Consider the following 24,918-nt stretch of genomic DNA (forward strand, 5'->3'; position numbering starts at 1 on the left):
ATTAAATGTTTTTTTTCTTATTGAAAACTTTGTGGCTTCTGCTTTGTGTGACTGGCGTAGATTTCCTGTATAACTCACTACTGTGTAATAAATATGTCCAAACTCGTATTAATGGAAAGTGGTGAGCAAGATGCAGAACGGGGGGTGTTTGTATATGGTAAGTAAACCCTTAAACCCCATATGTACAACTCAACCCAATGTGCATCTGATGTGGGGCCATGTGTTTGCAGCGGAATGACACCCGAGTACATTCTGTTATACATTCATGTCTATGGAGGTTCGGATCCATTCTGTATCAATGACACAGACCTAGATAGGACCTACTCAATAATTATCCTAAGTGTGTCATCTAAGTGCATTGCGCTGCAAACTTGTCCCCATATCGGATGCACACTTGGTCATTTGCATAGGGTCGTACTTATCCATCCTACACATTACATAATTTGTTTTAATGGGAGGTGAGCTGTTGCTAGAGGTGTGTGGCAGCCGGATATTCTTCTCTTGCCCTATTGAGGACACATACTGTTCAACAGTGGTTGGGTGGGATAGCTGTCAGCCATATGAGCATGGGACCATCTGCTATATAAGTTACTAGCAGAAGGACCCGGCTTCGCACAGGTATATTTAGTTTTTTTGTTTGTGTAGTAGCCCCATAAGAATTGCTCAGTTTTGCACCGTTGTATTTTGTATGTTGTTTGTGTGTGTGTCTATAAGCGTCGTGTGATCTTGTATATCTCAGTTTGGACATTAGTGAAAAACCTGCGATCGGTTGTTATGGAGACCTTGAGTAAAGCTGTGTGTATGTGACCTTGTGTAACAGTGTCATTCCTACAGCAGTGAAGAACAATGGCTGTGTTGTTTTGGAAACCTGGAGTAAAACTGTGTGTATGTGGAGACTAAGGGACTGCAAACTTCTATTGGCTGATAAAGGACATGTTGGAACATGAGTGAAAGATTTGCAGGCTTGTATTGGCTCATTGGTCATTGTTGTGGGAAAACTTTATCTCAGGAATGGCACATCCTAGAGAGAAGAGACCCAGTCTACAACCTTCCCAGACATCTGTTGTACATGTGTGCCAAATTTGGAGAGGATTGGTCCAGTCGTTTATGCGCGATCAAAGAACAGACAAACTAATTTTTTATATATACAGAGAGAGAGAGAGAGATTGGGCCACTTTTAGGGTATGTTCATGCAAACTTTTTTGCAGGCTGAAAAGATCTGCTTCCCGGAGGGGGAAGCTACGACAGTCGTGTTTTGACCCGAGAGTGACGCAGTGCCAAAATCCGCTCCTCGTGTGAACTAGCCCTTAGGGTTTATCATCACTAGATACCTATCTGAACTGGATCCTTGTATATGAAAGCAGGGTAAGGTGTTCACTGGATGGGATCTACTCTTAAGACCCTAAAAGTTTTAAGGGGTGTGTAACGAAAACAATTGTGAACAGCCCAGTGATATGAGAGATGTGTCTGAGACATGTAATGTGCTCCCCGCTGTACATGACAGGCACCATTGTAAGTGTGAACATGGCCATTATCCAAGCCGATGACGCCACAGCCAATAAATAGACAATACGCAGCAGTAAGTAGGACTTTTATTCTTTGCATTTTATCCTTTTATTTTTTATTTTTTTTTTTAGTCAATGACATGTTACAATTTAACAGGCTCACCTCAAAAAAATAAAATACAAACAAAATATATTAAACCACATACACCCATCCAAAGATATAGGATCTATACTCAATCTGTACCCACTAGTGATAACACATTATCACCCAAACTCACACAATAGCGAACGCACTATAGTCAGAATTCAGCTCTATTCCCTCTAAGAGGGAGGAGACAAGCCGACGTAACCCTTTAGCTACCACGCCAGTGCGACGTTCGTCCACCACGGCGGTAAAAGGGTTACTTCCGTCGGCTTATATATTCATTAATGACCCTCCTCGCTGGAAGGAGGGCGCTACACAGGCAAGAAGACAGAACAGCTAGACGGCAAATATCTCACGTCTCATATTACAGAGCCTGGCAGATCCCCATTGTCCTTCTGATCTCCATAAGATGTTTTGTTGTAAGGCATAGAATGGGTTAAAAGGCTTCACCCCCGAAATTCAGGGACGAATTTAATACATATCTAATTGCACTATGCTTATTAATAACAGATCATCAACTACACACACACAGACAGGTACACTACTAAGGGCAGAGAGAGCTCTAGTAGAGAGGGACAGGTTAAAAGGCGTCGTGGAAGGACGAAAATAATGGCGAAAATGCAAGAAAACGAGACCGATGTTACATGGCGGCTGTTACAAGGCAATCTGTTACCAGCTTGTTGCATTGTAGTACAGCGGGAGTCTCACTAGCACAGTGTGAATGGGATATCCCACAAGCGCACGTATAGGGCAATGTACAGATGATGGATGTATTGATCCCGCCACCACTTCTAACCTCTCTTGCTCTCTTTCTCTCTCTGCCGGTTGCTGGTTTGTTGCCCCGATTAGGGCGGCAAGGTATTTAAAAAGATCTCACATCTGGTAAAGGACGCACACGATGCTCTCACTGGACAGCCGCAAACGTTCACCCAGTCTAAGTAAAGACCTGTGACTGAAAAATCCATGCAAAAAACAAGACTAAAGGCACATGCATCGTATATACTGCAAGGATGTACGGATTAACCCCACTACTATATACAGTGTACTTGTTATCATCAGTGCTCTGCAGCCGGTGGCCATCCTGCAGCTGTGAGACTACAGATCCCAGCATGCCGCCTACTGCCCACAGGATGCTGGGAGTTGCTGTATCACGGATGACCTCAACTTGCAGACCATTGCTTTTCATATTGCTGCAGAACATTTCACCACACACCACTCTGGGTATTTTTTTTTTTTTTGTAACATTTTGACTTATGATCTAGTTTTTTTTGTGTTTTTTTTAAGCACACGTATTATCAAAACTAGCACCCAAAATACAACACCAGGATTATACGCTAATCCGGTGCACGGTGTAAGTACATTTGATAGATTATGACATTGAACAGCACCATCAAAAAAGCTGCGATATTCTCTAGAGTTTCCACTGATGCCGCAGATACAGAGACCGTCTTGGACATAAAAATGTCCGACGTGGAAATGGTATATTAGACACGTAAAATGACATGAGGCGAGCGTATCGCCATATAGGCTGATATCAAAACGCTTGTGATATAGTGGTGACTGTTGCCCTTCTTTAGCATGTAGTTCAGCATACATCATTTGGTAATGGACAGTGGAGGCGGCCATTTTGTCTGTCTAGGAGCCACTAGGCCTAATTTATCAAAGCAGAAACCCTGGCCTTGTTGGCGGTAGCAACCAATCTGAGCCAAGCTTTCATTATAGAACATACTCTTTATACAATGTGATTGGATGCTATGGGCAACAATGCCAGTTTTTCCCCAAAATAGTTTTGATAAGGCGCAACGCCATTCCAGCTGAAGTAAGCAATGGCGTCTCCCTATCATATGACGTTACCGCCATACTTGGTGCAACACTTCTGTATCACCACCCTACTCTGCCAATATATATCTAGAAGCGGCAATAACCAAACCGGGCTCCTTAAAATGGCTCCCCCCACTGTATGAAGATAATGGGGCAAATTTAACAAAATTGTCTAAAAGAAAAACTGCTTTAGTTGCCCATAGCAATTTATCACACCGCAGCCTTCATTTTGTAAAGATTGGTTGGCTTGGGCAACTAAGACAACCTCTCTTTCGGACAGTTTAACATATCTATTGTGACGAGTACACACAAATTTGCAGAAAATGGCTGCCGTCTACAATGCCTTGCCCTGTGCGTGCAGCCGGCAACCTAATCTGGCTCCTTACTGGTTAAATGTCTATTCTCGCATATTATTAGAAGAGCAGACGACCGCCTGTTTACTTTGGATCTCATTCCATCAAGTGATGTTAATTATAATTGTGCTGAAGCGCAAGCTCGCCAAAAACACTAACTAAAGCGAAAAAAATACACTCCAGGGTGTACAGCGCCGGTGACTACACATCAGGTTATAGCACTTTAAATGCATGGCTCCTAAATGGCCTTTAAAGGTCACCAGACCCCAGCATATCATCCCAGCCCTGCAGATAGATAGGTTAGGTTTACCAGACCCCAGTATATCACCCAGCCCTGCAGATAGATAGGTTAGGTTCCAAATTCATTTGCATATCTCAGTAATGGATGCACAAGGGGAAAAGACTGTATCTAACCTATCTATCTATCCATATGGGTTCTGGTGACAGACTCCCTTTAATTCTAGCTTCCTAGTGAGTGTATCTCAGCATTGCTACCGTCTTCACAATGCAGTGCCCTGAAGGACTATTAGGAAGATAGCCCTAAACCTTGTGGGGGTGTTTGCAGTCTTAGATTTGCGCTGGCACATCCATATAAATCGCCTTGTATTTTCCGTACGTATTGTTCCAGATGTAAATCCCTTTGTTGCCCTGAGCAACTAGTCTTGAAAAAGCTGGGTTGCAATTGTTTGATTTGGGCAAGAAAGCTGATTTTTTTTTTTTTTTAGATTGTTTCATAAAACGTCCCCTATAATCTGAAATTTTGCACTGTCTGTCGTGTTGATATGACATCATTCACAGTAGTCATACACCGTGTCATCTTTTATGGAGTGTCTGTTTTAGGATATAATGGTATTTACTACAATTCTGGAACATCTTTTCTTATTATTACAATTTTGCATTGTGATATTCCTCCGTTACTCTTCTTGGAAATTAAGGAATTAACTCAATGCCAGTTCCCTTCTCAATAGTTGGTGCCTTTGTTATCTTTCATCAATATCCAAGTAAGATTTTTGGAGCAACCATTGCTTCAAAGCGGTAGGCGAATATGCCCTTGTTGTTCTAAAACCAGAATATTAACGGAAATACACTGTGTGATTCAGGTGATCCTAACCTATCTATCTGCGGGCTTAGGTTGATATGTTGGGTTCTGGTGATAGACTCCCTTTAAAGACATGCCCTGTTAACAACCTGACGTCAATATTTCTATTTTTTATCATTTCCAGGAGGAAAAGCACAAAGCCGAAATCTAATAGAAGTTATTATCTTATAGGAAATACAAGTAGGAGAGCTGATAGAGACTCTTAAAGCCAAGATGATGATCGGACTGATAATAGTAATGAGTGTGGGAGATATTGATCTCGTCTGACGATTAGTAATGGCGTCCAATGTGATATCGGCCACTATATAGCCAGCTGACGGATGTAAGCGTATAGGGCACATGGATGTATACCCCTTGCAGGTCTTTGCCACCGTACACCCTCCTAAGCCCTCCACCTCAGTACAGAGATAGCACAACGTATAATATCTTATTTTATCATTTTTGGTATGTTTATCCTAAAGCTGCATGATATTGTGTTAGTTTTGTTCATGTTTTCTACTGACTGAGTTGGAGGGACCTAAAACAAGGCCGCACAGCATGGACGGCAGTATACTGTATAGCGGATGGGCCTGATACGGGTCCCCAGTGGTGGGGGTCTACAAAGCTGGTGTATAATACTACTATGTATACCTATGCAGCTAGTGCAGTGGAGCTAGGATTGATTTTGCATCAGACCATGTACAATACTCTTACTTACACTATAAATATGGTTCATTCGGTCTAATCTACGGTAAAATATCTTATGATTGTAAGGTATGATTTTATTTTAGTAGGTTTTTCCTTTTATGTATAGGATTGATTTCATACACAACACAGAAGTAATGCTAATCAGAAGTAGAACGTACACAGAAGTATATATATATATTTAATTTTTTTAGCTATTAATTTTCTTCATTTTGTGTTTTTTAGTTACTGTATTTTTTATTTTTTTTATTTCTACAGTGGTGTCTATTTTCTAGCACAAGTGGACAGATGTAATATTACCGCCAATGAGTAGTACTCATACGTATGCGGTATGATAACTTCGCTCATGCTGCTGAGATTTCAGTCCGCGGCAATTTGCATACTACGTTTGTCTAAACGGGATTTTTGGGGAGGGGCAATATATATGCAAATGAAACGCAGACTGAAGATAGGGCCACATACATGTCACTGTAGGAAATAATGTGGCCTGGATGACACATGGTGAATCGCCACCTCCCTTTTCAGTATAGTTTTACGTCAGAGATGTTTGCGCTCGACTGATCAGAAGGCAATGATATCGTGATACAATTGTGACATATTCAGTGCGGTACATGAAAGCAATGGGGATTTCGGTAAGTAAAGCGTAGTCATTCTGCAACTTTTTAGAATCTAAGTGTCCTTAACATTTACTTTTCAAGATTTCTTCTTGCTGCACGTGAATATTCGATGGTTGTCTTGAAAATGTACTGCTCAGTAAGGGGCTCCACTTCTTAAAGGGGTTTTCCAGATATTGTATTTTGATGGCCTGTCTTTAAGAGGGATTTCCAGGCTTAAAAATTGATGACCTATCCTTTGTGCAAAAGCTGTGCTTGGTTTCGCAACTCAGCCCATTCGCTTGTATGGGACTGAACTGCAATTAGGCCAAATGTCGGATGAATGTGACATCATATGGCCAGTAAAGTGAAAGAGGCACTCTATGCTTCTGGAGTATCAGACCCCCATGGGCCATAATATGGATACATCCATGTGTTTGATGCGTCACATGATCCCCTTCCCATTGAAAAAAGTAAAGTTGAATCCAAAATGGCGGCTTTGCACATGGCCACCATGGGCGTCACCTGGCCTCAAATGTTTCCCCCCCTTCCATGTACTAATACGCCACAAACAGTAAGGTGATATCAGCACCCACTTCCATTTTATCTGGGTGTATCCATACTTATGGCCCACCCTGTACAATGGTTCTTCAATTTAAAAGTTCTGTAAATCCCCTTTAAGACAGGTCAGGACAGGTGGAGGGGCCAAACACCCAGCACCCCCACCAATCATCTGTTCTCATCAGCTGCCGATGTCGATATTGCACAGTAGATAGAGCTGGATGCAGATGGCTCCATCCATGAGGACAGATGACTATGGTGCTTGGAGACTGGGTGTTTGGTTTGGGAACTCTGGCCATCTTCCACTCCGTATTTCACGGACCGGATATACTCATGTGGATCTGTGGCCTTATGGTCTTCTAATATAGGGCCAGTTTTTATATTGTCATATAATATCATACATCTGTGTGAGCAGGACATTATCAGGACTCCACTCTATTTCCATTCAATGACAGCAGGCGGAGATCTTTACAATGTCAAGGAGGGGATAAAAAGAGAAATTTTAGCAGGTCGCAAAACTCTCTTATAGATTTCAGATCTCCATTCACTGCAGTACCTGTCAATTTGACTGGAAACATAGCACTACATGATGGAGCCTTCGACATTGGTGTGAACAGAGCCTAAGCTTTACTTACATAAAACCATTAAAAAAAATCTTATTATAAAGTTATTACAAGTCAGTTATTACTTACAGAACTATGGCCTCATCAGATCTTATTATCTAATCTTTTGTAATCTGTAATAACTTTAAAATATTCAATGCAATAAACTTTTATTAAAGGGGTTGTTTGGTACTACGAAAGAAATTGCTGCGGCCTCTTCTTGCCAAGCTGTACATTGTACTGTGGCCGTGCTTGGTATTGCGGTTCAGCACCATTCATTTGAATGGAGCTGAGCAGCAGCATAGCCATGTGACCAAGGGAGGTGATGTCAATGGAGTGAGAAGAGGAAGTGCAGTATTATAGTCCCAGAGAACCCCTTTAAGGGGCTATTCAGGATTAGAGATCATGGCTGATTTCTGTTTTAGGAAGTAACATCACGCTGGTCACGCGGCCATGCCGCAGTTCAGTCTCATTTTTTAAATGGAATTGAGCTGTAGCTTTGCCACGTGACCAACGCACATATGGTCACTTTCTGGAACAGGAAAGCAGCCATGTTTTCTAATCCCGTACAACCCCTTTAATGCTGGGATCACACACTGCAACGTCGTAACATGCTTTAAGGGGTCTTCCAGTATTAAAAAAAAAATCTGCTTTATTCACAAAACAGCACCACCCCCGTCCACAGGTTATCTGTGGTATTGCAGCTCATCCCGATTTGTTTCAATGGAGATGAGATGCAATTCCAGGTACAACCTGTAGACAGGAGTGGTGCTGTTTTCTAATACTGATAAAACCCCTTAGAGAATATGCTTTACAAGTGAGGAGAAGCAGAACATTTTCCTTCATGCTTCTCTCATTTGCGTTCAGTTTCCTTATAAAATGGTGAAACTGAACACCCGAATTTTTGGCGACAACCCTGGCCCAATAAGGGGGGCATTCCTGGGTGGGGCCTTGATTTTACCAATTGCATGTGTGGATCCAGCCTAAAATAGAAGCCCCAGAATTGGGAGCTCTACAGACGTTTCCATCATGTATATCGGTCGCCATTTTACATCGTATTTAGGATTATTACTCATACAGAAGGTGTATGTGAAGATGTAAGTAACACATTTAACCACCACAACAAAATGGACGGAGAAAAATTATCATCTCCCTTAAGAAAATGGCCGCCCTTTCAGTGTCAGAGGGGGTTAGCAAAGCGTCTGCCACTGAAACAAGCAAACCAAATACAGCTCAACGATTCCAATATGGTTGATATCAATTATAAAGTGGACCTGCGGCCTACACACCCGAGGCAACGATTTTGAGGACCAGGCCAGCACATTGACGTCACCGTCATCGATGACGTCACTGAGAGAATCGTCCGGGTGCCCAAAATGGCTGCCTGCGGTGTAAGTAGATAGGATGGGTATGTTTCATTTAACATGCACATCCAGATAGCTTCCTCACTAGCTGATAGGGTCCCTGAGTCCACACAGAAATGTACATTTCTTCACACATGCACACGAGCCTTCCGTAACTAGTTGACGCGTCATTCATAGAAGTCCATTATAAAAGAAAATGAAGCAAAACATCTACCTGGTAGCGGTGAGGCATCTAATGGATCACGCCAATCGTGCATATTCCCCATTTGTGAAAACACTGTCGTCAAATACTCACACATGCTTCATAGTGTTCTAAAATATGTACACGCCATTAGAGAACGTTACTCTAGTAAGCACCTTTTAAGTGATTATATACAAGTCTGTCGGGTAGGTATACCAAGATAAATGTTTGTTCAGTCGTAGCACTGTCCATGATACCGTCTCTGTGCTAGTGCACCAATAGGGATGTCAGAAGGGTTGGTATATAGGACTGAGCTCCCATGATGGCAGATAACAGGGCATCATATAGATACCGGGATGGGGTGGGGGGTACGCTCCATGGCAAGCAATCACATACCTGCTGCCACTCTCTACCCTTGCAAAATGGCGGCTGATATCTAATTGTTTGCATGGTTATAGATCAAGTCTACCCGCACTGAGTACATGAGGGACATGCAATGCTCAAGCTCTGATCTCGCCCCCATGTCAGTATGGCTGCTGTAACAGACTAAAGGCCAATGACACACAGGAGGATTATTCACCCTGTTTGTTTACTAGGCGGTGCCAGGGAATTGTACTCGGATTAGTCACCAGGTGCCAACTCAGCAAATACAAGGGGCTTGTATTAAATGAGACAGAAATGTCATAAACAGCGCCACTCTTGTCCACAGCCTGTGTCTGGTATTGCAGCTTGGCCCAATTCAAGTGAACAGGGCTGGGCTGTAATAACAGACACGTGGTCAAGGGACAGAAATAATTTTTTGCTAATTTTCTTTATAATAAGGCTTGAGCTGCACGGCAAATCCCATCACAATGACCAAACATTGCTGTGTCGCTCTTCGGCCCCTTCACTTATGTTACTGAATTGAGTTGAATTGCGCAGTCGCGGGAGTCGCAAATGCAACTCCATTCTCTAGCATAAGTAAAGGAGTCGCAGGGCTACACAGCCATCTTTGTTTACGCAACGCCGTGTGTACATGTGTATCAGCATACTGATGAATAGGTTAAAATATAATAGGCATACGATAAAAAGTATACACCAGATTTCTAGTCTCCAGTCTGAACAGCAGCCTTACTCACCCAACATTGCTCCTTCTTATCCCCGTTATATCAGATTAGACTCATCAGATTTCCTTTCTATCTCATATTCCCTTCGCTCCTTCCCTTTTATCTACATCCACTTGCCATCGTCAACCTGCGCCCCCCTTCTGCTGATGCCAAGCATTGCAGGTCCCTCTGGCAAGTGAAGGGAACATAATAGAACTCAATGTACTCTATAGTCTCCGTATACCAATCTGATGAATATATTGCATGCCATAACTTATGTACTCAGTGTATAAACATCAGCATAGACCATGTTGGGGTAACCTGATTTCTCTAATAGTTCGGTAATACTAACAACAGTTTTTACCGGTAACTCGGCACTTGTAACTGGATCTTAAAGGGAACCTGTCATGTTATATATGGTGTCCCAGGCAGGCAGCATGTTATAGAGCAGGAGGAGCTGAGCGGATTGATATATAGTTTTGTGGGAAAATATTCAAAACAACTTGGTAAATCCCGCTCTTTTAAACCTTAGGAGTCCAGTAGGCCGTCCTACTTAGTGATTGACAGGAAAGACAATCGGTTACTGATTAGGACCGCCCACTGGACTCCTAACTGTAGAAAGAGCAGGGGTTTAATTGAACAAAATACAAGATATACTGAATCTTTTCCTATAAAATTATATATCAATGCGCTCAGCTCCTCCAGCTCTATAACATGCTGCCGGCAGATCGACACTATATTCAGGTCCCTTCTTTCATATACACCCAGTGAACTTTTTGTATCACAATTATCCTTACTTATTAAGTCATGCCAAACCTTTGGCCACTAGAATTTCGGAATAACATTTCTGAACATAACCGGATAAACCATGAGACATATTTGTAGTATGACACAAGACCGTATTACATGTGAGAACATGGAGAAATAAATATATTGCCTCCAAAAGGTTGGGGTAACCTATCAACAAACTGTGGAGGTTACCCCTTCCTCAGGCCGCATGCACATGGCCATAATCTGTTTTAGTTGCCCAAAGCAACCAATCACAGCCAAGCTTTCATTTTCTATAGTGCTTGTGAAAAATAGAAGCTTTGCTGTGATTGCTTGCCCCAATGTTTTCAAAGAGGCTAGTCACATGTTGCTTTTTTTTTGACGATCCATCAAAAAAAGGGATATGTCCTATTTTTGTCTATAAAAACAGCTGACCCCCCCAGGATGCAAAACGGCCGTCAAAAAAACCTTGTTCATGTGCATGTAGCCTTAATAAAGACACTAGAAATTCTATGTACTTACAGCACTCCTGGCATTAAGGGTATATTTACTACCAGAAATCAAAGGGGGTTTGGTGGACTTGTGCTTAGGGTAAGGGAAAAGAAGAGGCAAGAGACGGTATTGCCAACCCATGAGGCAGGACAGGAGATTTCTGGGTAGAGATAATGCCCATGTTCATGTAAACAAGCTAAAAAGAAGTTCAGTGGTTGCACTGGCGCTGCCTTGGTTGGCACACGTAATTGCGGTGCCGCACTGTGTTGCGACCCTGGAACTCCCGCGCCAGATTCTGCCTTTGTAGATTTTTACGTCCCAGCTTGCGCCTATCCACAATAGCTTTGGCGCGTTGGATCCTTGAGACTTGACCTACTTTTTCTAAAATAGCGGCTTTGGCAGTAACTGAGGAGGCATGGTGGGGTGTGCGACGCTCCACTCTGGTTTTGGATGGAGACCTGCAAAGTAGGGGGGCAGATATTACAAGATTTTATTTTTTTGTCATCCCGAGTAACTCTATCCCCATTATGGCGCTGAATCCCATTTATTATATAATTTATATATAACTTCTACCCCTAGACTATCACCCCCCACCCGAATACGTTTGTATAAAAAATTTGGTAAAATTACCTCTAACTCCAATTTTAGAAACATATCCCACAAACACAATACATACATATTCACCAGAAATCTATATAACATACCTGTCTCTGGTTATTTCATTGGTGTCTTGCTCCACCACGATGCTGCCAGTAGTGATGTACACGGACATGCTGGGGTGCTCGATCAGGAGGTCTTCCAGCGGACTGCTTCCCACCACATTGTGTCCAGGACCCTCTGCAGTGAAACAGGGGGGAGGGGTAACGAACCAGCTCTCGTCCATCGATTGGGGTGGGTGAGGGGAAATGGACCAACCAACCCGATCACCCAGGGAGTGTGGCATTGGGCTGGAGTCAATGCTGTCCGTTTGGCCTTCTGCCACATCTTCCCCGCTTGACGTTAAGGTGTAGCTATCTGATATGGCCAAGGGGTTAAGTTAGGAGTGGGAAGAAAGATGGAGGACCACACACATACAGTGTTAAAGAAGAAGGGGTAGGGGATGGGAGAAAGGATGGGGAAGTTATTAGTTATGACAACCATTATAGATATCATATAGGTGTCTCTTGTTACCAATGATATTTTGTCTGCCCATACTATTAACTCCCATTCCTCGATGTATAGATCTGTGTACCATATAGCTTACGAGTTATCTACAAATCAGAAGCCGTATCCTTTGGCTTGGGGTTATAATGTGTCTATATAGTGTGCAACTGACTAATACATAACTTTAGGCACAACTGTTTTTGGTCATACTTTCTTGTCCGTCAACCTCTCTTTGGGGACATCCGAAATATCGTCACAATGACATTATAATACAACAGCGTATAGAAGGACAAGAAAGAATTAACAGAAACAATTTGGCCAATAGAACGTACACATACATGTCAGATTACACATATTATACTGTCCCAGGTACCTCCGAAACAGAGCTATGGCCTCCACCACCGCACCATATTATAATCATACCAACGCTAGATTGAAATAACATGTAAAAAAGTTCCCAAGATGGGAATGCAGAGACGGATAAAATGTGTCAGATCGCTAAAGGGTTAAAAAGCACCGGAGATCTGTGCAAAGGAATATTTATTTTAGCCATAAATTAAAAATCTACAATAAAAAAAAAGTGACGACTTTGGGAGGGTTTTTGCAATTTTAATAATAATTTAGGGATTTTTGGTGATTTTGTTTTAATTTCCTATGTTATCATCTATAGTTAAAAAAATAATCTAATAATTCAATGCCAACTCTTGCCACTAAGCCTAATATAGCGTGTGGCTTCCTGTCTGCTGGAGATGGACCATGGGCCAAATAAAGCTACTGTATATGTGAACCCAGCCGCAAAGATATAAGAGATCAACTCCACAAGGTCTGTACTAGAGGGGATGAGATTTTCAGTATCAGTGCTGCCCCTGGTGGTAGGCATTGAGATTGCAATTAACCTGTTTACAGTGTAAATAAACTTTTACTTATTTTTGTTCAGAAATCTATAGTGCAAGTGAAGGGAATGCAAATTACAATATACTTCCCTAAAGATAAATACTGCTGTTGTTAAAGGGATCCTATCACTCAGACATGATTTTTTCTAAGTACCACGTCGGAATAGCCAGCTCAGACAGCAATGGGGGCGTCCCCAATGCTGCAGAGAACTCTCTCCAGCGCTGCCTCCTCTTCTTCAGCAGTGTCATCTTGAGACTCTTCTTCCGGCCGCAGCTTGTAACTTCTAAGGCCTCGGGCCTTGGAAAGACCAGACTGCACATGCCCACAGGCCACAAGAAAATGACCGCTTGCACAGTATTGGAAGCGGCCATTTTCTCGTGGCCTGTGGGCATGCGCAGTCTGCTCTGCCCGAGGCCTTAGAAGTTACAAGCCGCGGCTGGAAGAAGAGGCTGAAGATGACACTGCTGAAGAAGAGGAGGCAGCGCTGGAGAGAGTTCTCTGCAGCATTGGGGACGCCCCCAGTGCTGTCTGAGCGCTGGGGCCCGCCCCTAGTGCTGCGAGAGAGCTCATTAGCATACCGACAAGAACCAGGATAGTAGGTGAACGGCGGCGCGGAGAAGATGACGAAAGGTAGGAGACGAATAGCCTTTCTTAAGGCTATTCCGACGTGGTACTTAGAAAAAATCATGTCTGAGTGATAAGATCCCTTTAAGTATCACTTCTGTCTTCACTTCTTATCCGAGTGATTTCATACTAACTATACGATTACAATAAAGTCTATGGAGGGGGAGAAGGAGATATGAGGCTGTCCACAAAATTAAATGAGTCAAGGTAAGTAAGTGTTGTGAAAGAGAACTATCTCTCTGTGATGCAGTTGTCTCTCTGCCTCCCCCTCTCCATCTCCATAGACTTCTATTGTACAGATTTGTTTAGTGACAGAAAAAGGCAAATAAATGAAGAAACAAGCACTTTTCTTTAATAAAGTACATTACAAAGTTTGTTTTCTTAACTTGCACTACGGATTTATGAAAATTTTTAATAAAAATTTACTTACACTTTAAATTTGAATTCAAAAGTTCAGTCACTTTAAGAATATTATATGATGGCTCCTCATATATAACAAGTCCTGCTTGTTGTCCTAGGTAATTGCTAAGCTGTAAAGACCTGCCATATAAGCTCCCACAATGCATTGCAAATGCCAGAAACGCAGCAGAATTTTTCATTTCCAGTGGATAATTAAGTTTCATGTAATTACAAATTGTTACAATGTTAGTAAAGTTTTAATAATTGTAAATTAATGTTCTGTAGTTGAGTTCTCCTTTAAAGGGGTGTTCTGGGACCAAATTAAGTTTTGATGTACAGGTCATCAGTATGTGATTTGTGGGGGTCTGCCACCCGGACCCCACATAGATCATCTGTTCTAGCAGTCTCTGGGTGCACTGCAGTTCACCAGGACCATTGCTATGCAGTGGACGGAGCTGCTGTGCCATTCCTATTACTTGGATATTCCAGAGTTGGCTCGAACAGCTGATCTGTGCGGGATCTGGGTGTTGCACCCCTACAGATCACATACAGTACGGATGACCTTTCCTATGAAAATGTCATTTGTGTCCCTAAAACCCCTTTAAATCCTGCAGATGTGTTCTGCTATTGCATTTGTTCGTGCCGTTCTGTTGGAGTGTGTGATGAAATGGAGCAGAAATTGTTGTAACACTTGAGAAATATCCAGCAAGTAGTGGAAACTATTGCTACTTCCTGTAACTTCTATGCCAAGCCCAGGAACAAGGGCCGCTGGGCCTTTAAATGAAACCCTGCCTGGAAACAGAGATAAATACTCATGCCCTTAACCTTTTTCCATAACAAAATAGCATGCGACTGAGAGCAGACACACACTGGGTCCAGAGCTAAATTTAAGGCAGGCCTCTGGAGAATGACTCAAGGAATGTTAATTGCACAAAATGTGGCGGTATAAAATACAGGGCGGTAGAAATCAGGTTATGGAAAATAATCCTGTTACCCTGCACACCTTACCTGGGATGTCAATTATTAACCAGCCATCATCTTCCTCCTCTGATACAAAGGCTTTGGGTTCTACGGGATCAATGGCTGGTCCCTCGCTGAAGAACAGTCGGGTGAAGCGCTGGAACATGGCGGAAGTGAGCCTTGGAGATTGCTGGAGGTTATGGGACTGGAAGTCGGAGGGGGTGTAAACAATCGGGCGACGACACTGTGTGGTGGGGTCAGCAGAGTCCTACTGGAGGATTTGTAAACATGAGGCTTCTGTATGGCTTGGATAAAATAGCCCTGCAATAAGAGACATACAAATGTAACAGCTGATGATACGAAACATGGGACATGTCATTGTGTCACTATGATGTAGTATGATGCAGTATTATCGATGAAGTGCTGCTGCCCAATTCCAAATCCCAGTTTAAACAGGACCTTTCACCTCCAACTGCTTTCGTCAGGTGATGCTCCACTGTTTCCAGTTCAGTTGGAATTTTTTCTCTAGCCTCCACCATACCTGAGCAATCGTTGCTGTTAGTTTGCACTCCCAATATAGTAATAAGGCACAGGTTGGCGGTGCAAGCAGCAGGAAATAGTCAGGGACCTCCCACTTAATAATAGAGAGCCTAATTAGCATATGAGGTTCTGAAACTTACTGCACTGATTGCTCAGGAATGGTGGGGGATAGAGAAAAAAAAATTCTAACTGTGCTGGAATCGGTGAAGAGGCGCCTACGGTGCAAGTAGCTGGAGTTGGTGGAAGTGGTTAAAGGTCCTCAACAGTGTCTACCACCATCATGTATGCTGTATATTGGACATTTGACACAAAAATCTATGTTCACAAACCACCTCAGAAAACAACATATGAGTATGTAAAAGAGATTTTTGTAACAAGAGCAGTGTATCTCAATAAGATTCTAGACAACACTGTTGTAAAACTAGACAGCTCTTGTTGTGGCTTATTTCTCTGGAGTACAAAAAGATTGGACATGCAAAATTCAATATGCCTGATCCTTCCTTCAAATCAACCGAGGGATAGTCGGAATGCCCCCTTATACATCAGATAAATCCAACATTCAACCAAGTTGGTGGGTTTGGCTTACATTAAAACACTGTTTGATTTAGGTGACCCTAACCTATGTATCTGAGGGTTTGGGTTGAAATGCTGGGTTCTGGTGACCCTAACCTATCTATCTTAGGGGTTGGGTTGAAATGCCTGATTCTGGCGACCAAAACCTATTTATCTTAGGGATTGGGTTGAAATTTTGGATTCTAGTAGCTCTAACCTATCTAGCTTTGGGATTGGGTTGAAATGTTGGGTTCTGGTGACCCTAACCTATCTATCGTACGGGTTGGGTTGAAATGTTGGGATCTGGTAATCCTAACCTATCTATTTGAGGGGCTAGGTTGATGATATACTGAGTTTTGGTAACTGTATCCTATCTTTATGAGGGACTGGGTTGATATACTGCGTTCTGGTAACACACTCCCTTTAAGGCCAGATATGGACATATAGCTGAAGATCAAACACACTGACTCAGCTTACTCAACATGAGAGATGGAGACAAGAGGCTGCCAAACACTAGCGCTTCTGGCAATGGCCTATCTCCTGGCAGAACAAAGGATTGGTCACGCTGAAATCCAACATCCCAAATACTCCTGGTCCCTCTAACATCTCCCATTAGAGATAGAATCTTCCCATAAACATAAGATTATCGCGAAATCTGCCGACATTATTTGTATGTTTCCGACCAGTTTATGGATCAAAGTCGCCTACGTTCAGGAACGTGGAGCTTGGATGTAAATATTATTGTAGAGTTGCATCAAAAGGGCTAATACAGTGGGAGGATATACAGAAGGACATAGAGGGCAAATACATGGGAGCTATATGATGAATATCTTTCATATCATGTGATAAGCGCCAATAAACAATGCCTCATCTGTAACTGAAATCTATGGTTGCTTCCTGGAAGAAGCTCGAAACCGCTCACCAAAACCAAAAAAATGTGCTTCAAGCAAATTGTGGAATTGATCTATCCTTCAGCATGGTATATACTGTATATAATACCAGGTCAGAGTATACATATCCTAGGATCCGGGGCGGTCACATAAACACTACAATATGTCACCTAATTTCCTTCTGCTCCATCTACACAGAACATTGGTATCTTTCATTTAGGGCAAAGAGCAAGCTTCACTAATCTCCTTACTGTCTGAGCTGGGACTGGCACAGAAACCTCCCAATAAAGCAGTCACCCGACTCTCCTAACCGGATTAATATTCTCTATTCAGCATATATTTCAGCCGAGCCCCCTGCTATGGCAGGACTGCAGGCTACAAGGAGTTAAAGATATTTACTGTACGGTGATAATCCGACCCAGGGCCTTGGACAGTTTGTACTATTCACGGGGTGAGCTCACCTTACAGGAGGGACACAAATACGCAGACCTGTGTATCAGACTGATATGGCTGGAAAAAGATCAGCACCCACACACGAGATTTTGCTGCCCCTTTTAGTAATCTATTGGCTATGATGCCAGCATGATGTGCCTCTCCTTCAGAATCAGGTTGTCACCAGGTCTGGTGTTATGTTTGTCCAAATTTGTTCAGCTATTCCAAAGATATAAGCCCTTTCAGTGATGCAAATTAGGGTAACCTAGCCAAGGGGGTAGTAACACTGTGGTTTCTCAGGGGTGGGGTCTCTGTGGGCTACATACCATGCCTAGTCGTCTAGTATACCCTAATTTACATCATCACTTAAAGGGCTTATATCTTTGGAATAACTGAACTGGCTTTTTGGACCCCTTTAAGCTCTATAATCCATTAGTTGGGTAGTATCAGACGTATCTAGCAGGTTTAGGCTGCCACAACCCTCTATATCTTGTCAGCCAAATGAACAGACACCAATACCAATGGGAAGGTTAAAGGAGATGTTTTATAACACACCATGCCTTTAAAAGGCTAAGGTACCGATTGGCAAACAGCTGGTTTTGTCAGTGTAAATTGCTAATGGCTGCTCATTTGCCCTGTAGGGGTCGCTATAGGGGAACTGTGGTATTATCTATGTCCCTGTCATGAAAGGCCATCATTCTTAGCACAACTTTCATGTCTGTGTTATGTCAGACATATCTTAAGTCCCCATTCACCCGACTGAGGTCACAAGAACGTCCTTTTGGCCTTCGTTGGACCACTAGATGTCAGTATACCCTTTTACTGTATGGAATAACGCAGCAGACTGGTAGCCTATAGGCGACAGATGCCAATGTAGGTCTATACACTGGCATGTCTATATGCTGGCATGTCTATACACTGGCATGTCTATACACTGGCATACCCTGGAGCCTTTCATCACATACATCAAGGACATCCTCTTGATATAGGCCTCAGATGTTCCTGCACATTTAGTGTCCTATAAGGGTACATGGATCTTCTGGACCAGTGGTGGTCAATCTGGGACATTTTGGGGGCTTCAAACACAGTCTTTGACAGCTTTCTGAACCCATTCAAATGTGCTTGTCTTTGTATGTTTTTTTTTTCTATTGTGGTTTCCCATGTAGCATTTCGGCACAACAATTTTCATGGTTTTCGAGTAAACCGAAGGGTTTCCTGACTACATAGCATAAAGGAATGCATGTAATGTCACATGTTTCGCCAGACAAGAGCATTTCCAAGAACTTCTTTAAGAAACAAACGGAGATCAGTGCCCAAATTTCATGATGCAACTGCACCAGTAAGACAACAAACTATAGGCCATTTTGTGGCCCAAAATTCAAGGTACAAAATGGCCGCTCACCAACCTCAGGGACATTACAGATCAATGGCATCAATATACTGAAAAGTTGCATTCCACTCTGTGTCGGTGACGGGTGGAGTTTGGTGTCCATGGACATACAATATACCAAGTTGTAATTCAACCCCTCACCTAAATATGTAGTTGAAGTTTAGCAACACCGCACAAACAAACACAATGGAAATAAGAGTCGTGTCAGACAGTGCAGCCCGGGGGCAGACTATTACACGCGACCTTTGTACTACTGCACGAGAATGGAAGGAATGGAACGCCGCTCCAAACCTGAAACTCAATGTACCCCAATACCCCACACTGGCCGCCCCCTATAACCTTGTAGGCCTCATATAAAGAAACCTGAAACTCAATTTACCCCAATACCCCTCACTGGCCTCCCCCTATAACCTTGTAGGCCTCATATAAAGAAACCTGAAACTCAATTTACCCCAATACCCCTCACTGGCCTCCCCCTATAACCTTGTAGGCCTCATATAAAGAAACCTGAAACTCAACGTACCCCAATACCCCACACTGGCCGTCCCCTATAACCTTGTAGGCCACATATAAAGAAACCTGAAACTCAATGTACCCCAATACCCCACACTGGCCGCCCCCTATAACCTTGTAGGCCACATATAAAGAAACCTGAAACTCAATGTACCCCAATACCCCTCACTGGCCGCCCCCTACAACCTTGTAGGCCTCGTATAACGAGAATCAGATACGGAAATAATAAGATTAGGTGGGGTACACCATGTACCGAGCAGAAACTTGTCCACAAGGTTGGCAGGCCTGGAATAAGCCTCCATGTCGGAAAGTGTGGGCTAAGACTGTCTAAAAATAGAGTCCAGGGCATATATTAACCTTCTACCTGACTCAAGGAGCTGCATTACTGTGCATGTCCTCTGGCCAAGAAGGAGATGTCCAGTGTTGTCACTAGCTAAAGGTCAGTCTATGACCAGGAGCCCCGTCAGAGGACAAGACAGATCAGTATAAGGTACCACAGCTTCATCCAACCATGAATCTGTCACCAGAACCCAACCCAATTTGCCTTGTGAACTGATGCCTTCACTGCCGAGACAGCGCTATTTTTGTCCATATATAAATAACCTCTTTAAAGCAATGAGGGTGTTACTAATGCTCCGAAGATGTAAGTGGCAACACCCTTGTTTCTCCAAAAAACTCAGAAAGTGAAGAATTCTGGCTCAATGCCATATAGCCAGAAAAGCACTGCCAAAGCTTTGGTTTTCAGTGGGACCAATGAGGTCGGTGAGACACTTTGGATCTTGGTGGTGTGGCAGATCACGCCACCGCAGGAAATGTAAGACCTAACCAAGAAGGAGTCTCCATGTCAGAACCAAAGTTTGGATTCTTGAGAATGACAGGGGTGCAGCCACCACCTTCAGGATCCACCATTAAAGGGACACTCCATTTTTTTTTTTTTTTTTTACTCGTATTAGCCTTCCATAAGTGTCTTTAGTTATCCTGCTTTTCACCTTCTTCTATAAGTCACATGATCACAGTGTTACCTCTTCTTTTTCTAGCATGGGTTGCTATGCAAACAGGAGTTCTCTCTCTGCTGCCTCCAAAGTCCCACCACCTGCTCTTATATCAAAATGTCTCCCTGCACCTCCCTCTGTCTTGTCACATAATCTGCGTCCTATAGCCCCTCTCTCTCACAGTCAGATCACCATACAATCCTTGCGTTATCAGCAGTGGTTGGTGCAGCTCCCAGGGCCTTTGATAACCTCATCCTCACAGTGTAAGGTCCATGAAGGCCCATTTTGTATTAGCTCTTGAATGGAGTGATTTAAACCAGTTGTGTCTTGGATCCAGTAGGTGGTGCTGCCTTGGCTCCGGGAGTGTTAGCTGTGCGGTCTGGCAGGGTAACTAGGACTCTCCTATATGCAACCCTGACCTGCTTGGTTTGACATGGATATAGCAGGTGGTGCCTCATATTAACAGGTAAAGGAGGCAGCGCCACCTACTGGATCCACAGCATACCAGGCAGCATCTGACTCCATTCTAGCATCTACCATTAGGTCTGCAGTGTTTTGCAAAAACAGGAAATAGACTTGGGCACAGGTACTAGCCCAAAAAAGCTGGCGTGTGGATTTAACTTCGAGTCTATATCAGCTAGAATGCATCTTTTAAAAATGAGAGCTGGGCCTTGAAACCACTAAGGATCTGTGAACTCTTAAAGGGGTTGGTCAGGAATTTTTTTTATTTATGGACTACCCTCAGGATAGGCCATACATATTTAAATGGTGAGGAGCTAACAGCTGGCCACTGCACCTACCAGCTGGTTGAGGCCACTTCGGACACAGTACAGAGTTGGAAGCAGTTGGCTCTGTGCTCTGTATAGTGGCACTGCAGTTCACATTGACTACAATGGGAGCTGAGATGCAGTATCGGCACCGGGCCACTAGATAGGAACCAAAGACAACTACTAATGGCTCAGTGCTGTGTATAGTATAGTGCCTTGATGGCGAACCTATGGCACGGACGCCAGAGGTGGCACTCAGAGCCCTCTCTGTGGGCAACCATTTGTGGAACAGATTATACTGTAAAGGGCCACTGTGGAGCAAACTGTATTGTGTGGGGGCCACTGTGGAGCAGAGTGTACTGTGTCAGAGCCACTGTGGAGTAGATTGTACTGTGTAGGGGCCTCTGTCTGCAATTGTGCATCCGCACAGTATTAAAGGTTAAATTGCCGTGTAGGCACTTTGTGATAAATTAGCGGGTTTTGGGTTGCAGTTTGGGCACTTGGTCTCTAAAAGGTTTGCCTTCACTGGTATAGTGTATAGTCAAGTGGCCCCAAACAGCTGATACGTGCAAGGGTCGACTGTTGGCCCCTGATAATCAGATATTTAGAAAAGGCCATAAATAAAAGATTCTTGGTCAACCCCTCTAAAGCTTATGAACCAAGTGATGAAACCACCAAGCCTCAGTGCCTCCGTGTAGGACCAAAAAGCTTCTGAACCTCTGTGTAAGTTCTCAACAATCCCATGAGCATGTAACCTGTTCTCTGGTGTGGAGACTGAACCACAATTTTTTCGGTGTAGCACACCCAGTGTACATAGGTAGTCGTTCTCGGCTCCAAGAGTCAACCTCAGTCAGGACTGACAACCAACCGGCTTTGAAATATAAACATCCACTGACAGCAAGTAAGGAACAAAAGCACAAGTATATTAGGAAGTTAAGTAACTTGATCATACAGTAATAAAACTTGTACACGGCCAATACCAATCATCTGTATACACCATCAATAGAGTCTGTATACTGTACACAGACGCAACTCATTGTGTTTATAGGCAACCAAGCAACCAAGCTGCGAGGATACCGGCCTATCCTATGTCAACACCGTCACCGCAATCCACCTGCCTTGAGATATTTGCTTTGCAAGAGAGGAATGCAGCGACTACTTTACCGAAACGCACGATTAACCCTTTCCGTCATTGCGGATTGAAAAGACATATTACATAAAACCTAACTAAACCGGGATCATCGGATGCCCCCAGCTGGATGCTGCTCAGGGCTTAAAGTAACTAGATAAGGACCACCGAGACAGACTTCATCCTAGAGCAAGCCCAGACTTGCGAGACAGGTTGAGTAATGGAGTCCTAATTCGTGACAGCAGTTTACTGACACGTTCTTCAGCGTTAACCCCTACAATGTCAAGTCCGCTGCACGATCAAAGTAGGGTTTGGAAGGTAAACAGCTTTATTTAGAGGAGCAGAGTTATTCTCAGCACATCCTGGAAGTTCAGGGGAGGACAGGCACAGACGGCGTGACGTTCAATGTCATATGCAAATTAGACCCACGTCACGGGATTCTTCCATGTGAAATCCAAGGAAGGTGGATCCTGTTTATAGCCGGTGCTGAACAGATAAACTATATATAGAAATATCTACAGTGATCCAAGTGGTCCCAACAAGATCTCCCACGATCATAATATTATTACATGCCGCTTACGACTCCTCCTACTCCTTTGTTTAGCCCCTCCTCTAACTTTTTTTTTCGCAGTCCACTATTTACAAGTTTTCGCCATATGGATCTGATCTGATGAATATGCATCCTATAAAATGACTGACAGCGACAACCATCACACTTCATTAGAAGTGACCTAAATACTTGCCACGAATGTACTGCATGAAATTAATGTCATAATCTGTAATCTCCCATCGTCTATGGAAAAGGAGCATAATTGGGACCGCCGGAGGGGGAGAGACGGGATTAACTCCTGAGATGCTGGAGAAAGTAGTCATGTACGGCACAAGGAGCCTATGTAAGGCTAGGGCTGTGATCCGCACGCAAGACACCTGACAGTAATGTAGATTTCCATAGAAGGGATGAAATTTCGTGCAGATTTCTCCTGCGGATGACACCCCACCCCCTGTATAAAGCATTCTGGGCTTTTAACAGACCCGGATTATATATTTGCATACAGACAGGCCAAGCTTGGGAAGAAGGCAGGGAGGGGAAAGCTAGATGACCGGGATCCAGGGGCATTGGTGTCCTCTATGGCACCGGTAGATCATGACCTGCTAACCTCTTCCCTGCCTGGAGGACCAGACGTAACCAAGGGAGGGGGATTCATACGGATGATGAGGAGTGGGATACATACAGCCAAGGGGATGAGCCCACCCCGAGAGAGGATAAAGAGGAGGAGAGAAGCAGAGGGGGAGGGAGAGGTACAGATGGAAGAAAGATGATCAACTACAGGGACAAGCAAGAAGAAGGGAGCAGGACATAAGCACACAATAGGGCAGGCTCAGGGTAAACAAAGAGCCCAGTGGCACGGGGCAGCACAGGGGCAAATGCAGTAAAGGGGCGGCAGATGCAAGACGAAATATGACATAATAAAGCCCCAGCCTGGAATATTCCTCATCATTGTTCTCTGCATTCAACCCCCATACAAAATGCACCTTACACAGGATTAAAACATAAAGATGTCCTCTTCTCTCATCCCCTCCCCCACCCTTCTCTGTCCATTGTCACCTATGACAACATCTGCTGCAGGTGACATCACAGCTGGCTCCACAGGGTCATAAAAAGGGAGATGTCAAACCGTAAAACCCACCGCCCCGGCGTAAAAAGTGCCATAGTACAGACTACTACTATACACAGTGCAAATACACCACTATAGGGTAATAGTAGTATTAACCCCCTATAGCCTGCCATCCCATTAGCAATGACACCGCCTGGCAGAACGCCGGTTAACCCTTGCAGTGTTGGAGGGAGCCATCAATGCCATACAATGGATACAGAATCATGCACAGACTGCAGATATAAAGTTCAGCCACATACAAGTGTTACTATAGCGGTATTATCTATGCAGGTATTAGCAATAGAAATCTTATATAAGACACAATGCAAGATCCTGGGCAGAGGAGGACAAGATCCAGGGCTCCAGTCACCTACCGTCAGCAGTCAGTGTATACAGCCACAAACAAGGTCCAGCTCGCTATACAGAAGGCCAGTTGAGGTAGATGCACAGTACTGTATACAGGACAGGCTCTGCCGGCTCATCTCACTGCTCAATCATTAGAACAGCTTCAACAGCTGACAGCTACGTCACACACTCAGCCCTGGCCACGCCTCCTCCCGTGATGTCACGTTCTGCAGTTTAAACTGCTGGAAGGAGGAGGAGGAGGAGGCAGGCGGGGGGGAGGAGACTGGAGTGTCCACTGTGGTGACGTCATAGCAGTGGGAGAAGGAGGAGGACAGACCTGTATACTGTACTGTTAGCTTCTAGGGAGTGACCACTAGATATAGGAAAGGATAGAAGGTTGTGATAAATCTGCAATGAATGTGGTAGGAAGTAATGGAGAT

The 24,918-nt window shown here is 43.7% G+C and overlaps 1 protein-coding gene across 1 annotated transcript; it reads right to left on the minus strand.

The window, feature by feature from the left end:
- Nucleotides 1-1,574: 1,574 nt before the first annotated feature.
- On the minus strand, nucleotides 1,575-24,660 carry TP53INP2 (tumor protein p53 inducible nuclear protein 2). Its single transcript, XM_075277576.1, has 4 exons — nucleotides 24,508-24,660; nucleotides 15,322-15,594; nucleotides 11,958-12,267; nucleotides 1,575-11,711 (listed from the first exon to the last, which is right to left on the minus strand). Exons 2-4 carry the CDS (start codon nucleotides 15,437-15,439, stop codon nucleotides 11,462-11,464), a joined length of 678 nt encoding a protein of 225 aa, XP_075133677.1. The 5' UTR covers nucleotides 15,440-15,594; nucleotides 24,508-24,660; the 3' UTR covers nucleotides 1,575-11,461.
- Between the last annotated feature and the right edge of the window lie 258 nt (nucleotides 24,661-24,918).

This window comes from Leptodactylus fuscus, chromosome 6, assembly GCF_031893055.1.
Source record: "Leptodactylus fuscus isolate aLepFus1 chromosome 6, aLepFus1.hap2, whole genome shotgun sequence".
Taxonomy (NCBI): domain Eukaryota; kingdom Metazoa; phylum Chordata; class Amphibia; order Anura; family Leptodactylidae; genus Leptodactylus; species Leptodactylus fuscus.

What these genes read in the sequence shown, in the direction of transcription:
- TP53INP2 (XM_075277576.1), bottom strand. Translation starts at nt 15,439, where the DNA reads ATGTTCCAGCGCTTCACCCGACTGTTCTTCAGCGAGGGACCAGCCATT. An exon ending in GTTAATAATTGACATCCCAG is followed by an intron (nt 12,268 to 15,321) that starts GTAAGGTGTGCA and finishes TGGCCATATCAG; the next exon opens with ATAGCTACACCTTAACGTCA. An exon ending in AATGAAATAACCAGAGACAG is followed by an intron (nt 11,712 to 11,957) that starts GTATGTTATATA and finishes CCTACTTTGCAG; the next exon opens with GTCTCCATCCAAAACCAGAG.